Genomic DNA, 14,877 nt, shown 5'->3' on the forward strand with positions numbered 1-14,877 from the left:
AATGATTTAAGTAATAATCAATAATATTATTAGGATATTTAAAGCACATTTTGGTTTAATTACTATTGGCGTTATTTTTTTATTATTTGTATTTTGCCACGGGTCGATTACAATTTTTCATTGGCGAAAATTTTGACGTTTAATTTCCTTATCGCAATTAAGGGTAGCAATGATTCATTCTAATGAAAATAGTCGAATGCATTCAATTACTAAATTCATCAGAATAAAATACGAATGCAGTCATTCATTTGAAAGAATTAGTAATTGAACTAAATTAACGAATCTGTAACTGTGCAAAACGAATGAATTAGTAACTGTCCCAAGCGAATGAATAAGTCATTTCTAAACTAATGAATTCACTCGAATCCAAACAGACAAATAGGCGTGCGTAAAATTCAACTATCGCAAATGGACCAATGGGCGAGCTTTACACCGATGGAATGAATGAAGTTAATTCTAACAAGTCATTGCTAATTCGTAATGAAGTAGCGAGCACTAGGAAACGTGTGTGAAAGTTGGAATAAAATGCTTTTGTTTTTTTGTAGTTATGTCTGCACTGATAAAGGATAAAGTAAAAGGTATAAGTAAAGGTGTATATTAAATAATAAAATGTATCATTCAACAGTAAAGTGATGTTTGTTTATGTGTCTGCTTCTAGCTTATTTATGTACTTAATAATAATAAAATTGATATCAAGTCATCTGATCTGAAACATCAACACAATAACGGCTGATTGTAGTTTTACATGCGTGACCCAAACAAATGTTTTTTTTTTTCACGCCGATAAGGCTTTTTGTATTAGATACTTTTTACTATTCTGAAAATGCAATATATCGTAATGTTTTTATAGAAAACGCCGATTTTTCGCCAATGAACTGTATTTATTTACGCGGAAAAGAAAAAAACAAACCGACACGAGCGTCGACATAGAGATTACTCACGCGTTGACTCTTGACTGCGATAACTTAAGCATGTTCATTAGGGTGATTCGATTTCTAATTTTTAGGAAATTAAATGCGGAAAAGATGTGCTATAGCCTACAGATTATGGGGAAAATAAACAAAAAAAAAATATTTTTACGATAACATTTGCCGCGAGACTGTTGAAGTTTAGCTATTTCAACATTTTCATAGTAGTATAAAATGTATTTTTTTGGGTAAGCAAATTTTTCTAACAAATTAAAAAAATACGATATAAAGCAAAAAAAGATAGAACAGTGTTTAGAAGTAAAGTTGGTATAAAAAAAGAAGATGGGTATATAAACAACATATATTTTGAAAAATACAATTTTAAGAAATAAAAGATAGGAACATTTTTAAGTATGGTTGGTATAAAAAAAAAAATAAAAAGTAAAATATGAAACTAAAATATTTTAATGTTTATGCTTTGTTTGACACATAAATATAAGGTTATGTCAAGTAATTATAACCACAGGCCATAAGTATATCCATGTAAATATTTCTTAATACCATAAAGTAAGGATCATGGTTTCGGGGTAAGTGGAAATATGTAAGTGTGAGCTCGCCAATATATGACAGTAAAATTATTATTGTCTTTGAATTTCCTAGAGTTTTAACCATCGAAAAAAAAGAAGATTGGAAATCAAATCAACAGACAATGGAAATTTTATGAGTATTATTTCAATAGATTGTCTATAACAGAAAAAAATACATAGAGAAATAAGCATTTTTATTGATTGTAATAAAACAGTATAGAAATTAAGAATAAATAATAATACGCTTTATATTAACAATATTAATTAAAATGCAAAAATAACATTGAATACTTGAAAAAAAAGTAAGTGTTACGAACATAATCTAAAAAACGGATAGCGATTAAAAATAAAAAATAAAGAAAAGCGATAAATACATAAACATTTTAAAATAGGAATTATACAAATACAAAAATAATATTGTTACAAAGCGGCTACCTACACGGTTAAATTTCGAAACACCCCGCAATTTCGTATCTCTGCTACGATATGTAAAATTAAAAAATATATTAAAATTATTAATTTCATCACGTCACGAAGTCGCCCCTGAGTAGCGCCTGCTAACGTCACTCAACAAAAACATCCTCGTTTTTATTACAATATTTCGGCTACGCCATGAATCTCTTTTTTAAAATAATTTCTCCCGTCACAATGTCGCCCCTGGGTAGCGCCTGCTAACGTCACTCGACAAAAACATCCTCGTTTTTATTACAATATTTCGGCTACGCCATGAATCTCTTTTTTTAAAGGGTTCAACGAACAAAATATGATTTCGTTTTTATTATAATGAAATAATTTAAATTTTAAAGGATGCTTAATCACTCAGATTTGTTTTAAAACAAATAAAGACAGATTACTCCTGAATTACTTTAAAAAGATGTTATCATTAAATTATTAAATTAATCGTAAAGTAAAAACATTTGACATTATGAAATAATTAATTTCTTGTAATTAACAATGAAGATATTAATATCTTAATAATATACAAATAATTATTAACAATCAACAATAAAATATTGTCATTGATTGGTAGTTAAGGAATGAAAATAAGAAGGTAGGTACTTTTTATCAAATTTTTGTCTATTCTCTACTGTAATGTTGGCCAACCTGTTTGGCATGGAAATCACCAATCACAGTAGAAGTGTGTCATTCGTACATTAGCGCACAAATTTTAAACGGGATATACTTATTAGACTCACAAAACATAGAATTTAATTGTTATTACATAGTTTAAGAGTCTTTATTCAATAAAATACATACATTATTACAATATTAATACATTATTGAAAGAAAACTAAGTATGAAAACATGTTTTTGTCCCGATAAACTATTAAATAATAGTTAGTCATCGAAGATAACCAACATTGGTAGAGTTTTAGTTTTTGTATTTAACCTTTATACCATGAATATAAAACGTGCAAAAATCGCTAGCGGATCTATGATGTTTAATAAAATATGCATTTTGTGTGCTTAAGCTAATACCTAGCTAGTACTTTTGTTTTGGCAACGCCTTAAAATTCTTTTAACGAAGCGTCAATCTACTTTTATAAATTAAAACATTCATAACCTATAAAAAATATTAATCGACCCGTGGCAAAATACAAATTATGCTAATAGTTCGTCTTAGTTTTTTTTTTTTGCTTTTCCACCTCCTAACCGATAAAATACTATTAATAATTAAACCAAGGTGTGCTTTAAAGTTCCGTATGGCCAAATAATATTATTTATTATTAGAATATTATTGACATGTAGTTCAAGCATTGCTCCATTCACGTTGCTTTACTTCTGAGAGCTCAACTGCTATGTTTTTCTATGGTTATGTTTACTGTCATCTGTCATCTGGCGAGCTCACAGGCTATACTTACGCCTTGCTTTTTTAATCCGTAGTACGGGGTGCTATTTTTTAACTAACCATATTTCCATTTTCCAATTTGTTTGAAAATCATTATTAATTTGTTTTTATAATTTATTTTTTTATTACTTTTTTATTACGGTTACACTTACAATAAACACGTTTTTTGTCGTAATCGCGTCCCGGCTTGCTTGAAATAAAATCCGTGTTAGAACGTGGCTTCTGTTTTTTCATATAATATTATTAGTTTTGGTAAAAGAAAATTTCTAAAATACAAATAATAAAAAATTTTAGAAAATAAAAATAAAATATTTTGACAAATAACATAACGTATTTTTAGAATGTATCCTACCTATTCCTAAAGCATGGATATTTCTCTCGAAAAACAATGTTTGTCTCTGAATTAATTTCTGTCTATTGTCTATGTTATACCGGAAATGAATGATTAAATTAAACAAAAATGTTATTATTCATTCGATTATTCAATTCATTCAATTACTTACTAATCATCGATTAGTAATCTTAGTCGATTATTTTCATCTTTAATTAAGGGGTCACTCACTTACTTCGACTAGTTGAAATTTCGTGATTTGCCGATATAGCGGCAAAAATATAAGCTTTCAGAGTTAACCCAAAAATGAAACCATTTTATGGTCATTCTAGTTTGGCTGTGTATTCAAAGATGTCTCTGAAGTCACCACCGAGGTCACGGTAGAAGAAGTACTATTTACCGTGCCGAACAAAGAAAACACGGTAAAAAATACACTCATTATTATTTTTTTTTCGAATAAACCGAACACATAATTGCCACCTTTTCGTCAGAACTGTCAAGTTCATCGAATGTTTTCCAGGTTTCAACGCAAGAAAAAAGCATCCAAGAATTTAATAAAGTTACATAATACATCCCACTGCACATATCGAAAAGTAACATGATTGATTAATTTAATTTTTGCTGAATTTAAAAAATATTATTTTCGTTGGTAGAATTTTATCTCTCCATGAGCTTTGTGGCTGCAAGGATTTTGGTAATATAAGCCTTTAGATTACGTACATTCACTAACTAAATCAATTTTTCAACTTCTCCCATTGAGTAATAAAATTTCCAACTAAAAATGTGTAGTGTAATAACAAAGACGGGCATCTGTCGATTTGTCTTGTAGAGTTTGAATTTGAGCAAGCATAACTTTTTTGTACTGAAGTAGGTAGTCTGTGGCTATTTTTTTTACTTTTGCGCAAAACAATTCTTAGCGTAATGAAACCAAGCTGATTTGGGATTTTTCTGTCACAATCCGCAATGACAGATTATCAGCCACGTGACCCAAATGCCGGCCTTTTATTGGTTGATTGACGGATAACTATTTTTTATACTAAATCAATGTGTAAATCAACGTCGATTTTTGATTACGTTTTTCGTCCATTCTCGTCACACGTACATAATACCATTCTAAAGTGTGAATTAAAAAAAATAATCAACTATTGTCTAAATTTTGACTTCAATGACAGATGGTTCATCTTTTTAAAGTAAGGTCATGTCTTTCTCGGCCTTCCTCATTTTCTTCATTCATCAACATACATTCGCATGGTAAATCCCTTAAGCTGTTTTTTTTCCATCCATTCGCTCTACATGTTCAAGCGTTGGCTCCATAATATTGCAAGGATCTTGATTTAGTCGATAATACTTGTCTCAGCCTTATACAATGCAAGAATCTCGACATAGTCGAAATCTAAGATTTTGTAAACATGAATATTATTTGGCATTATTGTATTGCCCTTGTTTGTTTTATGTTCTTTTTGTTCAGTTTCTTTGCTACACAGTTTTATGTTCTTTTTGTTCAGTTTCTTGCATATAATCGTATGTTTCTTCGTGTAACTGTTGTAATTGACTAAAGCCGTATACATAATAAATAAACCAATGTGTTCACCTTCCATATATCGTTTTAGCATACATTCGCCTGGGAGATCGTATTTGGGTGGAATTCGGCTTACTTCCTTTTTTTTCTAATTCCATACCTCACTCTCATGATAAAAGTCGGTATCAGGACTCCATTGTAAACTGCTGAGTTTGCCTCCTGCGACAAACATTTATTTACTGGCCGATTAACTAGAGCTGGCGCGTTCGCAAAACTTACCCAAACGCATTTGAAATCTTTAGGTTGTTAATTTTAAAAAAGTTATACTTAATTTTAACCAAAAGTTCTATCTTTTTTTTAAATCCACTACAAAATAGAATATATTTATTCTTACATATAGAAAAAAATTAAATAATGAGGTAAAATTAGGTGTAATATATATAAAAATAACACATAATTATACATAATATCCAGAAAATAATATGTTAAAAAAGTAAGAGAATCTTCTAACGAAACACTCCCTCAGAGACGTGAAAAATGTCAATGTCCAAATTAATATTGTTCAACAGAGAGATAGCCCTTCCAACAGGCAAAACCATTGGCAGGTTGGTCCTGTATATTGGAATGTAAAACAGTCTATTCTGACGTTGTCTAAGGTAATTATCCGGAACATAAAAGCTAATGCTCCGCGCAATTTCAGGGTTGTCAATAATACCGCGCAACAATCGAAAGAAGTGCGTAGTTAAATACACATTGCTTCTGGTTTTAAACTGCTGTAACCGAGCATACCCTGGAGGAACTCAGTGGGATAAAGCCATGGATAATATCCGCACTCCCTCGTGTAGAGAAACCGAAGATTTTTCTTCCGAACCCTCTCCACCATAAGAGAGTACTTCAACTCACATGGTCCTCAAATAACCGAGCCACTCTCGAGTCTACTTCGCACCAACGAGTTATAAAAAATTCTCAGTACTCGTGTATTATTAAAAACCCTGGCAATACGCAAGACGAATCCCAACATCTTCAACGAACTACTACAAACTGTTTCGATCTGATCATGAAATGTCAGGGAACTCACCAAAGTGATACCTAGATCTTTGGCCTTCGTCCGCATAAGATTCTGGTCATTCATTCTATAGCGGAAAAAAGCGTTTTGTAGGCCCTGGTGAAATACATTACTGAGCATTTTGAAATATTGAATAATAATTTATTTCGTCTTCCTCATTCAGATACGTTTATTATATCCGCCTGGATAGCACAAAAATCATACAAAGTTTCAACCCTCGAAAATAGCTTCAAGTCATCCGCGAATAATAGAAAACGCGAATTGACTACAACTTTTTGAATATCATTGATAAAAATAAAGAACAGCAAGGGGCCCAGGTTGGATCCTTGGGGAACACCTGAGTAAGTACTAAACATTTTTGATGCAAACAAGCCATGTGAAACGTATTGATTTCGGTTTCGGAGGTAGCTCGCCATTAATGGCGAGCTACCTCCGAAATTAATTTTAGCATTCCATCCGAGAAATCGATCTCACTCAGCTTGTTTAAACATAACATCATGATCGACTGTGTCAAAGGCTTTGGCAAAGTCGTTGTATGAACAGTCAACCTGATGTCCTGCATCTAATGCAGATGTAATATAGTCTGGACATATCATTAAATTTGTTTCAACCGAGCGACCTTTCCTGAACCCTTGCTGTTCATCTATTATAAATGGCTTGACTCGAAAAGCAATTATTTTACTTATTAAAATTTCTAATACCTTAGCTGGCACTGAAAGTACAGCTACAGGTCTATTTATTTATTTATTTATATACGGCATTTCTGCCATTTACATATATGTGGTATAAAGAGTGCTTAGAAATAAAAAGATTAAAAATAAAAAAAATCGAATATGAAATATTAATATACTCGTACTGTACACATTATTAATTACTTGAAATACATACATATTTTAAAGAAATTATACAATAACAAAATACATTAATCAATCAAATTATAACTATTCCAACCCAATCTTCTGAAGATGATTTGCTCTTTTTGATAAAAATATGTTGGTCACTTTATTTTTTAAGTTAGGCAGAGATAAACTAAATATATCAAAATGTGATGCATATTCATTCCCGGTATTCTGTAATCTAACAATAGGTGAGTTATATTGAGCTACCGTTCGAGAATTTTGACAATAAAATATTGTAGATGTTCTGCTTAATCTAGGTGGTACATAGAATGAAATCAATTTCAGTAGATCAGGGGTATCAAACATTGGTTTTATTATTTTATATAAAGTCATAAGATCGGTCGATGTTCTTCGTTCTTGCAATTTAGTTAATTTAAGAGAGTCTAAAATTTTGTTATAATTTAATTGATTAGTAGAAAAACCCATCTTAAAATTAATATATCTAAGAAATTTATTCTGAATTCTCTCAATAGAATCTGAGAAAGTGATTTGATAAGGTGACCATATTGGAGAATTATAATCTAGTTGGCTTCTAACAAGAGATGTGTAAAGATATTTTAATGTGTTTATATTATTAAAATCTTTTCCGGTTCTAAGTACAAATCCTAATAATTTTACAGCTTTGTTAGATATTTTAATAATGTGCTCTTTAAATAATAATTTTGAATCGAACAAAACACCCAGATCGCTCACGGTAGAAACATCAGTAATTTTAATTTGATTTAACATGTAATTAAATAGAATCGGATATTTTATTTTAAAGAATCTCATAGCTTGACATTTGCTTATATTGAGTTGTAATTTATTTTGTTGGCACCAGATGTTTAATTTGGACAAATTATGGGACAAAATGTTACAATCGTTAATGTGTTTTATCTCTTTGAATATTTTCATATCATCTGCAAATATGAGTACATGTACATTATCAAATATATCAATTACATCATTTATAAATATTAAAAACAACACTGGACCAAGATGCGAGCCTTGAGGTACTCCACTAACTGATTTAAATTTATATGATAATATATCATTTATTTTCACTGACAGGTTTCTATCGAACACATATGTTTTAAACCAATTTAATTAATTACCTTACCTATAGTTGGCTACGGATGACTTAGAGCCACTCTTGTGTATAGGAGTAACTTTAGATATCTTCAAAATTTCTGGAAAGACTCCTGTATTACCTCCTTACCTTTGTTTCAAATATACAAATAACCTGCGCTAGTTTCATTTTTATTTAAATTTAAATTGTGAGAAAAGTGTCATCGGAGGACTGAAATACTTACGTCTTTTTTATTTTCAGCATCGCATTACATCATATGTGTAATTTTATTATTTGAAAACATACCGTTGCTTTAATTTTTGCTTTTGGAATTTGTAAATTTATTTTTAATATAAATAATTTGTATAATTTTCAGGACATTTATAGTCGGATTATTCAAAGATTTACTCCATGCCGATACTTAAAAGAAACGTAATGGAAATCGCTTCCATGAATATTAAGGCTGAACCGGGGTCTCGCGATGTGGAAGTTCTTCATCCGGGGGCAGGGGCGCCATGTCCCCACAGCGGTGAGGAGCCGGGTGTCGCTATCGTGAAGGCTGAACCGGGAACTCGCGATGTGGACGGATATATTCTCCATCCGTGGGTGGGAGCGCCATGTCTCCGCAGCGGCAAGGAGCCAGGTGTCCTTACCCTAAAGGCTGAACCGGGGTCTCGTGATGTGGAAGTTCTTCATCCGGGAGCAGGGACGCCATGTCACCACAGCGGTAAGGAGCCGGGTGTCGCTACCGTGAAGGCTGAACCGGAGACTCGCGATGTGAAAGGAGATATTCTCCATCCGGGGGCGGAGGCGCCACACTCCCGTAGCGGCAAGGAGCCGGGTGTTGCTACCGTGAAGGCTGAACCGGGGACTCGCGATGAAGAAGGAGATATTCTCCATCCGGGGGCGGGGGCGCCATACCCCCGTAGCGGCAAGGAGCCGGGTGTCGCTACCGTGAAGGCTGAACCGGGGACTCGCGATGTAGAAGGAGATATTCTCCATCCAGGGGCGGAGGCGTTATACTCCCGTAGCGGCAAGGGGCCAGGTGTTGCTACCGTGAAGGCTGAACCGGAGACTCGCGATGTGGAAGGAGATATTCTCCATCCGGGGGCGGGGGCGCCATACCCCCGTAACGGCAAGGAGCCGGGTGTCGCTACCGTGAAGGCTGAACCGGGGACTCGCGATGTAGAAGGAGATATTCTCCATCCGGGGGCGGAGGCGCCATACTCCCGTAGCGGCAAGGGGCCGGGTGTTGCTACCGTGAAGGCTGAACCGGAGACTCGCGATGTGGAAGGAGATATTCTCCATCCGGGGGCGGAGGCGCCATACTCCCGTAGCGGCAAGGGACCGGGTGTTGCTACCGTGAAGGCTGAACCGGGAACTCGCGATGTGGACGGATATATTCTCTATCCGTGGGTGGGAGCGCCATGTCTCCGCAGCGGCAAGGAGCCAGGTGTCCTTACCCTAAAGGCTGAACCGGGGTCTCGTGATGTGGACGTTCTTCATCCGGGAGCAGGGACGCCATGTCACCACAGCGGTAAGGAGCCGGGTGTCGCTACCGTGAAGGCTGAACCGGGGACTCGCGATGTAGAAGGAGATATTCTCCATCCGGGGGCGGGGGCGCTATGCCTCCGCAGCGGCGAGGAGCCAAGTGTTGCTACCGTGAAGGCTGAACCAGGGACCAGTACTGACCGGCCTAGGAATACCAGTGATACAATTATTTTCACAGATCTGGATTTAGAGTATCCTGACATTAAACAAGAATGTTTAGATTACTCTCGTAAAAATGAAATTGTCCCAAGTAAGTTATACTTTTTTACGCATTGTTTACTCTAAGATTATGCCTGTGGACTATGGATGATGGTACGCAGATGACTTACACTCGTATCGCATACCGCGAAACCGTCCAATTTTGCCCTTAATGGATATTTTGCCCACTGAGTCTAATATGCGCTCAACCTTTAAAAAAATATTTTTTCATTTGATTTCGGTAAATTTGGTACATTAAGGAGGAAAGTAGATTTTTGTCACTAACTTTCCCCGGAAGCTTTAGTCACTAACTTTACTCAGCGGCTTGTCAGAACCTGTCAAAGTGCGCGTGTAATTTGTTGCGGGCCAATTACGACTCTGTGTTTTTTAATATACTGCTCGATGGCAAAGACAAAGGTAAGTTTTTCTTGTTGCATGATATAGACAGGTTTTCAGATTATTTCCTGTTTACATTATGTGCTGTCAGTAACTTAAGTCATGAATTATGACGATGGGCAAATAAACCCGCATAAGTTGAGCCTCTGGGTTGTCAATTTGGTCAAACGGAAAAATGTGTTAGGGTTGTCACTTTCTTATTTTCATAATGAGTTTAAATTAAATTCAAACTACTTTGAAGGTTTTGCACACATTAGGTATTTTAGATTTTTTTAAATCATTATTGTGGATAATTAAGTCATCAACCAGATTTTGACAACCCTAAGGCCTATAAGTTGCTTCTATGAAAACAAATAGAGTTCGGCGGGTATATTTTCCTACTTGTTTTTAGACGAATATTTTATTAGTTAGCCATTGACAATATGTTCAAACGACAAATTTGCCCTTAAATTAATAATTCAATAAAGTAGTAGTTAGACAAGAATGCCCTATGAGCTACAGTTCAACAAATAATGGTTGCAGGCAAACATGGACGAACATGGAGGTAATTTTGCTTTACTTTAAATTGCTTGGAATCGCTTTTAAATATGACTGAAATTGCAAATGTAACCTCATTCAATAATTACCTAGATCATTCTTAGAAATCAAAAAGTAAAGCATAGCATACATTTTTCTGGAGAAAATCAATATAATTGTAAAAAAGCAGGCAAAATTAGACGGATTCGCGGTAATAATTTATATAAATTTGGAAGTGTATTATTCGAGCCATTTATCGAAAATATTACAACAATGGCAGTTTGTGAAAGTCACTGCCGTGGTTTTGACTTACTAAGCGTTGGCGAATGTTCACGGCAAGCGTATAGAGGGGGGTTATCGGTCGCTGTGGAGATCTATGTCGTGTTGCTGGTTTTTCAACACATATCGAAGGGCGCTGGCGGAGTGCCGGTCACGGCGTCCGGCGTCCACACGCCGGTTGCGCTTTCGAACGCCGTGAACTGCCGGCGAGGCTAATGCACGTGATCTTTCGTCGGTTTTTGAACAAGATTTACTAAAGCCGATTTTTTTTTTAATTAATAAAAGATCTCATACATACTTCTTATTTTGTGCGATTGCTATATATTTATTAATAAAAAAACTTTAGTCGGCTCCTCCGTAAAATTAGCACAAGTCGCTCGGTAAGTTTTTCTTTTCCAGCCTCGATATTATCGACGATATTTTGAGTTTGTCCAAATTCTCGTAAACAAGTACGGGATTTAAGCCCTTAGGGATATATATAAAGATTGACATATTACAAATGAGATGGAGAAAATAAAGAAAAGGAAAAACGGTATACAAAGTGGCTACTTCAACCAACCGATGGCAGATCATAAGCCTTTCAAATGCTTAGACTTCCATATTTCCTTTTTTCAATTGTTCTTCACCTTTGTTGTAATATATATCAAGTAAATAAATGTTAGAAATACCAGTTTTCAATTTAAAAAATAATGAAATTCAAAATTATTGTTTGAAACACTAACTTTCTGACTTTCCACGTTAAATAATATAACTGTGTATTTACTTTGTAGAAAATCACCAAAGTAAATTTACTTAAAATATTTAATTAAATATTCTGACTAATTTCAGAACATCATTGTTGTTTGCCATAAATATTTGATAATTTAAAATATCATGAAAATTTATACTGCCTAGGTAGATACTACCTACACTTTACATTATTTTTTTGAGAATTTGTAGCCAGGACGTAAAACATGTTAACAGGTTTATTTTAGGTATCTACCTGTCATTCGGAAATATTTTGTGTTAGTTAATTTTTGAGCTTTGATGAAAGAACAGCCGTGTTCTTAAACCGGTCCGCATGTTCAATTCGTTTACACAAACTAAATACGTAGTTATATTATTTCAAATTACAATTTACCCTTTTTTTCGTTAGTTTATTATCAGAATTACATTATATTATTCTTGTTTTTGTTTCAGGTAGACAAGCAAAAATAAAATATTTTGCATGTTCAGAGTGTCAATATAAATGTCCAAGGAAGAGTGGAATGACATCGCACATGTTAACTCATACCGGTGAGAAACCGTTCTCCTGCTCGGAGTGCCAATTTAAATGTTCGCAAAAGGGTTCTTTAAAATCACACATGCTAACTCATACTTACGAAAAACCATTCTCGTGCTCAAAGTGCCAATATAAATGTTCTCATAAAAGTTCTTTAAAAAGACACATGTTAACTCATACCGGTGAGAAACCGTTTTCATGTTCAGGGTGCCAATTTAAACGTTCTCACAAAGGTACTTTAAAATCACAAATGTTAACTCATACATGTGAAAAACCATTCTCATGCTCAGAGTGCCAATATAAATGTTTTATTAAAAGTTCCTTAAAGAGACATATGTTAACTCATACAGGGGAAAAACCGTTCTTCTGCTCAGAGTGTCAATTTAAATGTTCGCAAAAAGATTCTTTAAAATCACACATGTTAACTCATACATCTGAAAAACCATTCTCATGCTCAGAGTGCCAATATAAATGTTCTCATAAAATTTCTTTAAAGAGACACATGTTAACTCATACCGGTGAGAAACCCTTCTCATGTTCAGGGTGCCAATTTAAACGTTCTCATAAAGGTACTTTAAAATCGCACATGTTAACTCATACATGCGAAAAATCATTCTCATGCTCAGAGTGCCAATATAAATGTTCTATTAAAAGTGTTTTAAAGAAACACATGGTAACTCATACCGGTGAGAAACCGTTCTTCTGCTCAGAGTGCAAATTTAAATGTTCGCAAAAGGGTTCTTTAAAATCACACATGCTAACTCATACCGGTGAGAAACCATTCTCATGTTCCACGTGCCAATTTAGTTTTTCACATAAAAGTCATTTAAAATCACACATTTTAACTCATACCCATGAGAAACCATTCTCATGCTCAGTGTGCCCATATAAATGTTCACGAAGCGGAAGACTGAAATCTCACATGTTAACTCATACCGGTGAGAAACCATTCTCATGCTCAGAGTGCCAATTTAAATGTTCACGAAAAGATACGTTAAAATCTCACAAGTCAACTCATACCGGTGAGAAACCATTCTCATGCTCAGAGTGTCAATTTAAATGTTCTCTTAGTTATAGTTTAAAATTACACATGTTTACTCATACTGGTGAAAAACCATTCTCGTGCTTAGAGTGCCAATTTAAATGTTCAAGAAAGGAATTTTTAAAATCACACATGTTAACTCATACTGGTGAGAAACCATTCTCATGTTCCACGTGCCAATTTAGTTTTTCACATAAAAGTCATTTAAAATCACACATTTTAACTCATACCAATGAGAAACCATTCTCATGCTCAGTGTGCCAATATAAATGTTCACGAAGTGATCGGTTGAAATCTCACATGTTAACTCATACTGGTGAGAAACCGTTCTCATGTTCAGTGTGCCAATTCAAATGTTCTCAAAAAGGTACTTTGAAATCGCACATGTTAACTCATTCACGTGAAAAACCATTCTCATGCTCAGAGTGCCAATATAAATGTTCTTTTAAAAGTTCTTTAAAGAGACACATGTTAACTCATACCGGCGAGAAACCATTTTCATGTTCAGATTGTGGTAACGCGTTTTCCAAAAAAAAATATTTAATTCGTCATTCTTTAAATCACATCGGCGAGAAAGTTTTTATTGTGAAATTGGTAAAAATGAATATCGTACTCAACCCTTGATATTCATTGTAATACAGATTATTTTTTAGTCTTGGCCATTTATTTTCAAATAAGTTAAGATGCTCACAAACTCACTATCGCTTTTTAAACTGTGCCTGTTTAAGCCAAATTAATTTGATTCTTCTTGCCGCGCCTCTCCGCGGTGTCGGTCGGATGTTGGCGGCTATCGTGATGGCAATTTTAACTTTCACACATTTTCCGTGCCATCTCTATTTTAACTTCTTAGAGCGATCCCACTGAACCCATCGAGCCCGCATCCCGCATCCCGCATATTTATATTGATGCTGATTTTCTATTTCCTCCATTCCCATTTTTAGACGCAAAGTTATCACTATTTTGCTTACAGACATAGGTGTGCTTAGTTTTGGACACATTTATTTATAGTCCTCGTGTTTATAGATTATATTAATTTTATTCGTCAATCTCCTTTTACATTATCTGTTAGAATTACAGTATCATTTGCATGTCATAGTGTCCTGACGTTTCTATTCTGTTCGTGCACAGAGTTAAAAATAAGTTGAAATAAACAAAATACAAAATAACCAACTTTAGTAAACTTATTATAGAGTTAATAAATGCATTCAAGAAGGAAAGTCACAGTGAGTAAACTATTTACATTTTTTTGTAACTGGCATCATCAACCAAAATATTGTCACACAAAAGAGTGAACTTTTTGTGATTGTTTTAACAGCTCAATTCGAATTTCTATTGGTTGATGATTTTCCAGACAATAAACAACTCATAGACCTAAAACTATACTAACCATTGACTGAAATAAAATAAAGATAATCGTTAAAATAATA

General features: G+C 34.2%; 1 protein-coding gene across 2 annotated transcripts; it reads left to right on the plus strand.

Annotated features, from left to right (window-relative positions):
• The first annotated feature begins 4,007 nt into the window (after positions 1 to 4,007).
• On the plus strand, positions 4,008 to 14,613 carry LOC148271984 (uncharacterized). Of its 2 annotated transcripts, XM_088240649.1 has the most exons (3): positions 4,008 to 4,097; positions 8,584 to 10,008; positions 12,327 to 14,613. In XM_088240649.1, the coding sequence occupies exons 2-3, from the start codon at positions 8,619 to 8,621 to the stop codon at positions 14,072 to 14,074; spliced, it is 3,138 nt and encodes a 1,045-aa protein (XP_088096775.1). In that variant the 5' UTR covers positions 4,008 to 4,097; positions 8,584 to 8,618; the 3' UTR covers positions 14,075 to 14,613. The 2 variants fall into 2 exon arrangements, with proteins under 2 accessions (XP_088096775.1, XP_088096776.1); XM_088240650.1 differs by lacking the exon at positions 4,008 to 4,097 and having other exon boundaries at positions 12,331 to 12,808.
• Positions 14,614 to 14,877: the final 264 nt, after the last annotated feature.

Source organism: Micrasema longulum, unplaced genomic scaffold, assembly GCF_059751315.1.
Source record: "Micrasema longulum isolate JH-2025_06_02 unplaced genomic scaffold, ASM5975131v1 h1tg002546l, whole genome shotgun sequence".
In the NCBI taxonomy this organism is placed as follows: domain Eukaryota; kingdom Metazoa; phylum Arthropoda; class Insecta; order Trichoptera; family Brachycentridae; genus Micrasema; species Micrasema longulum.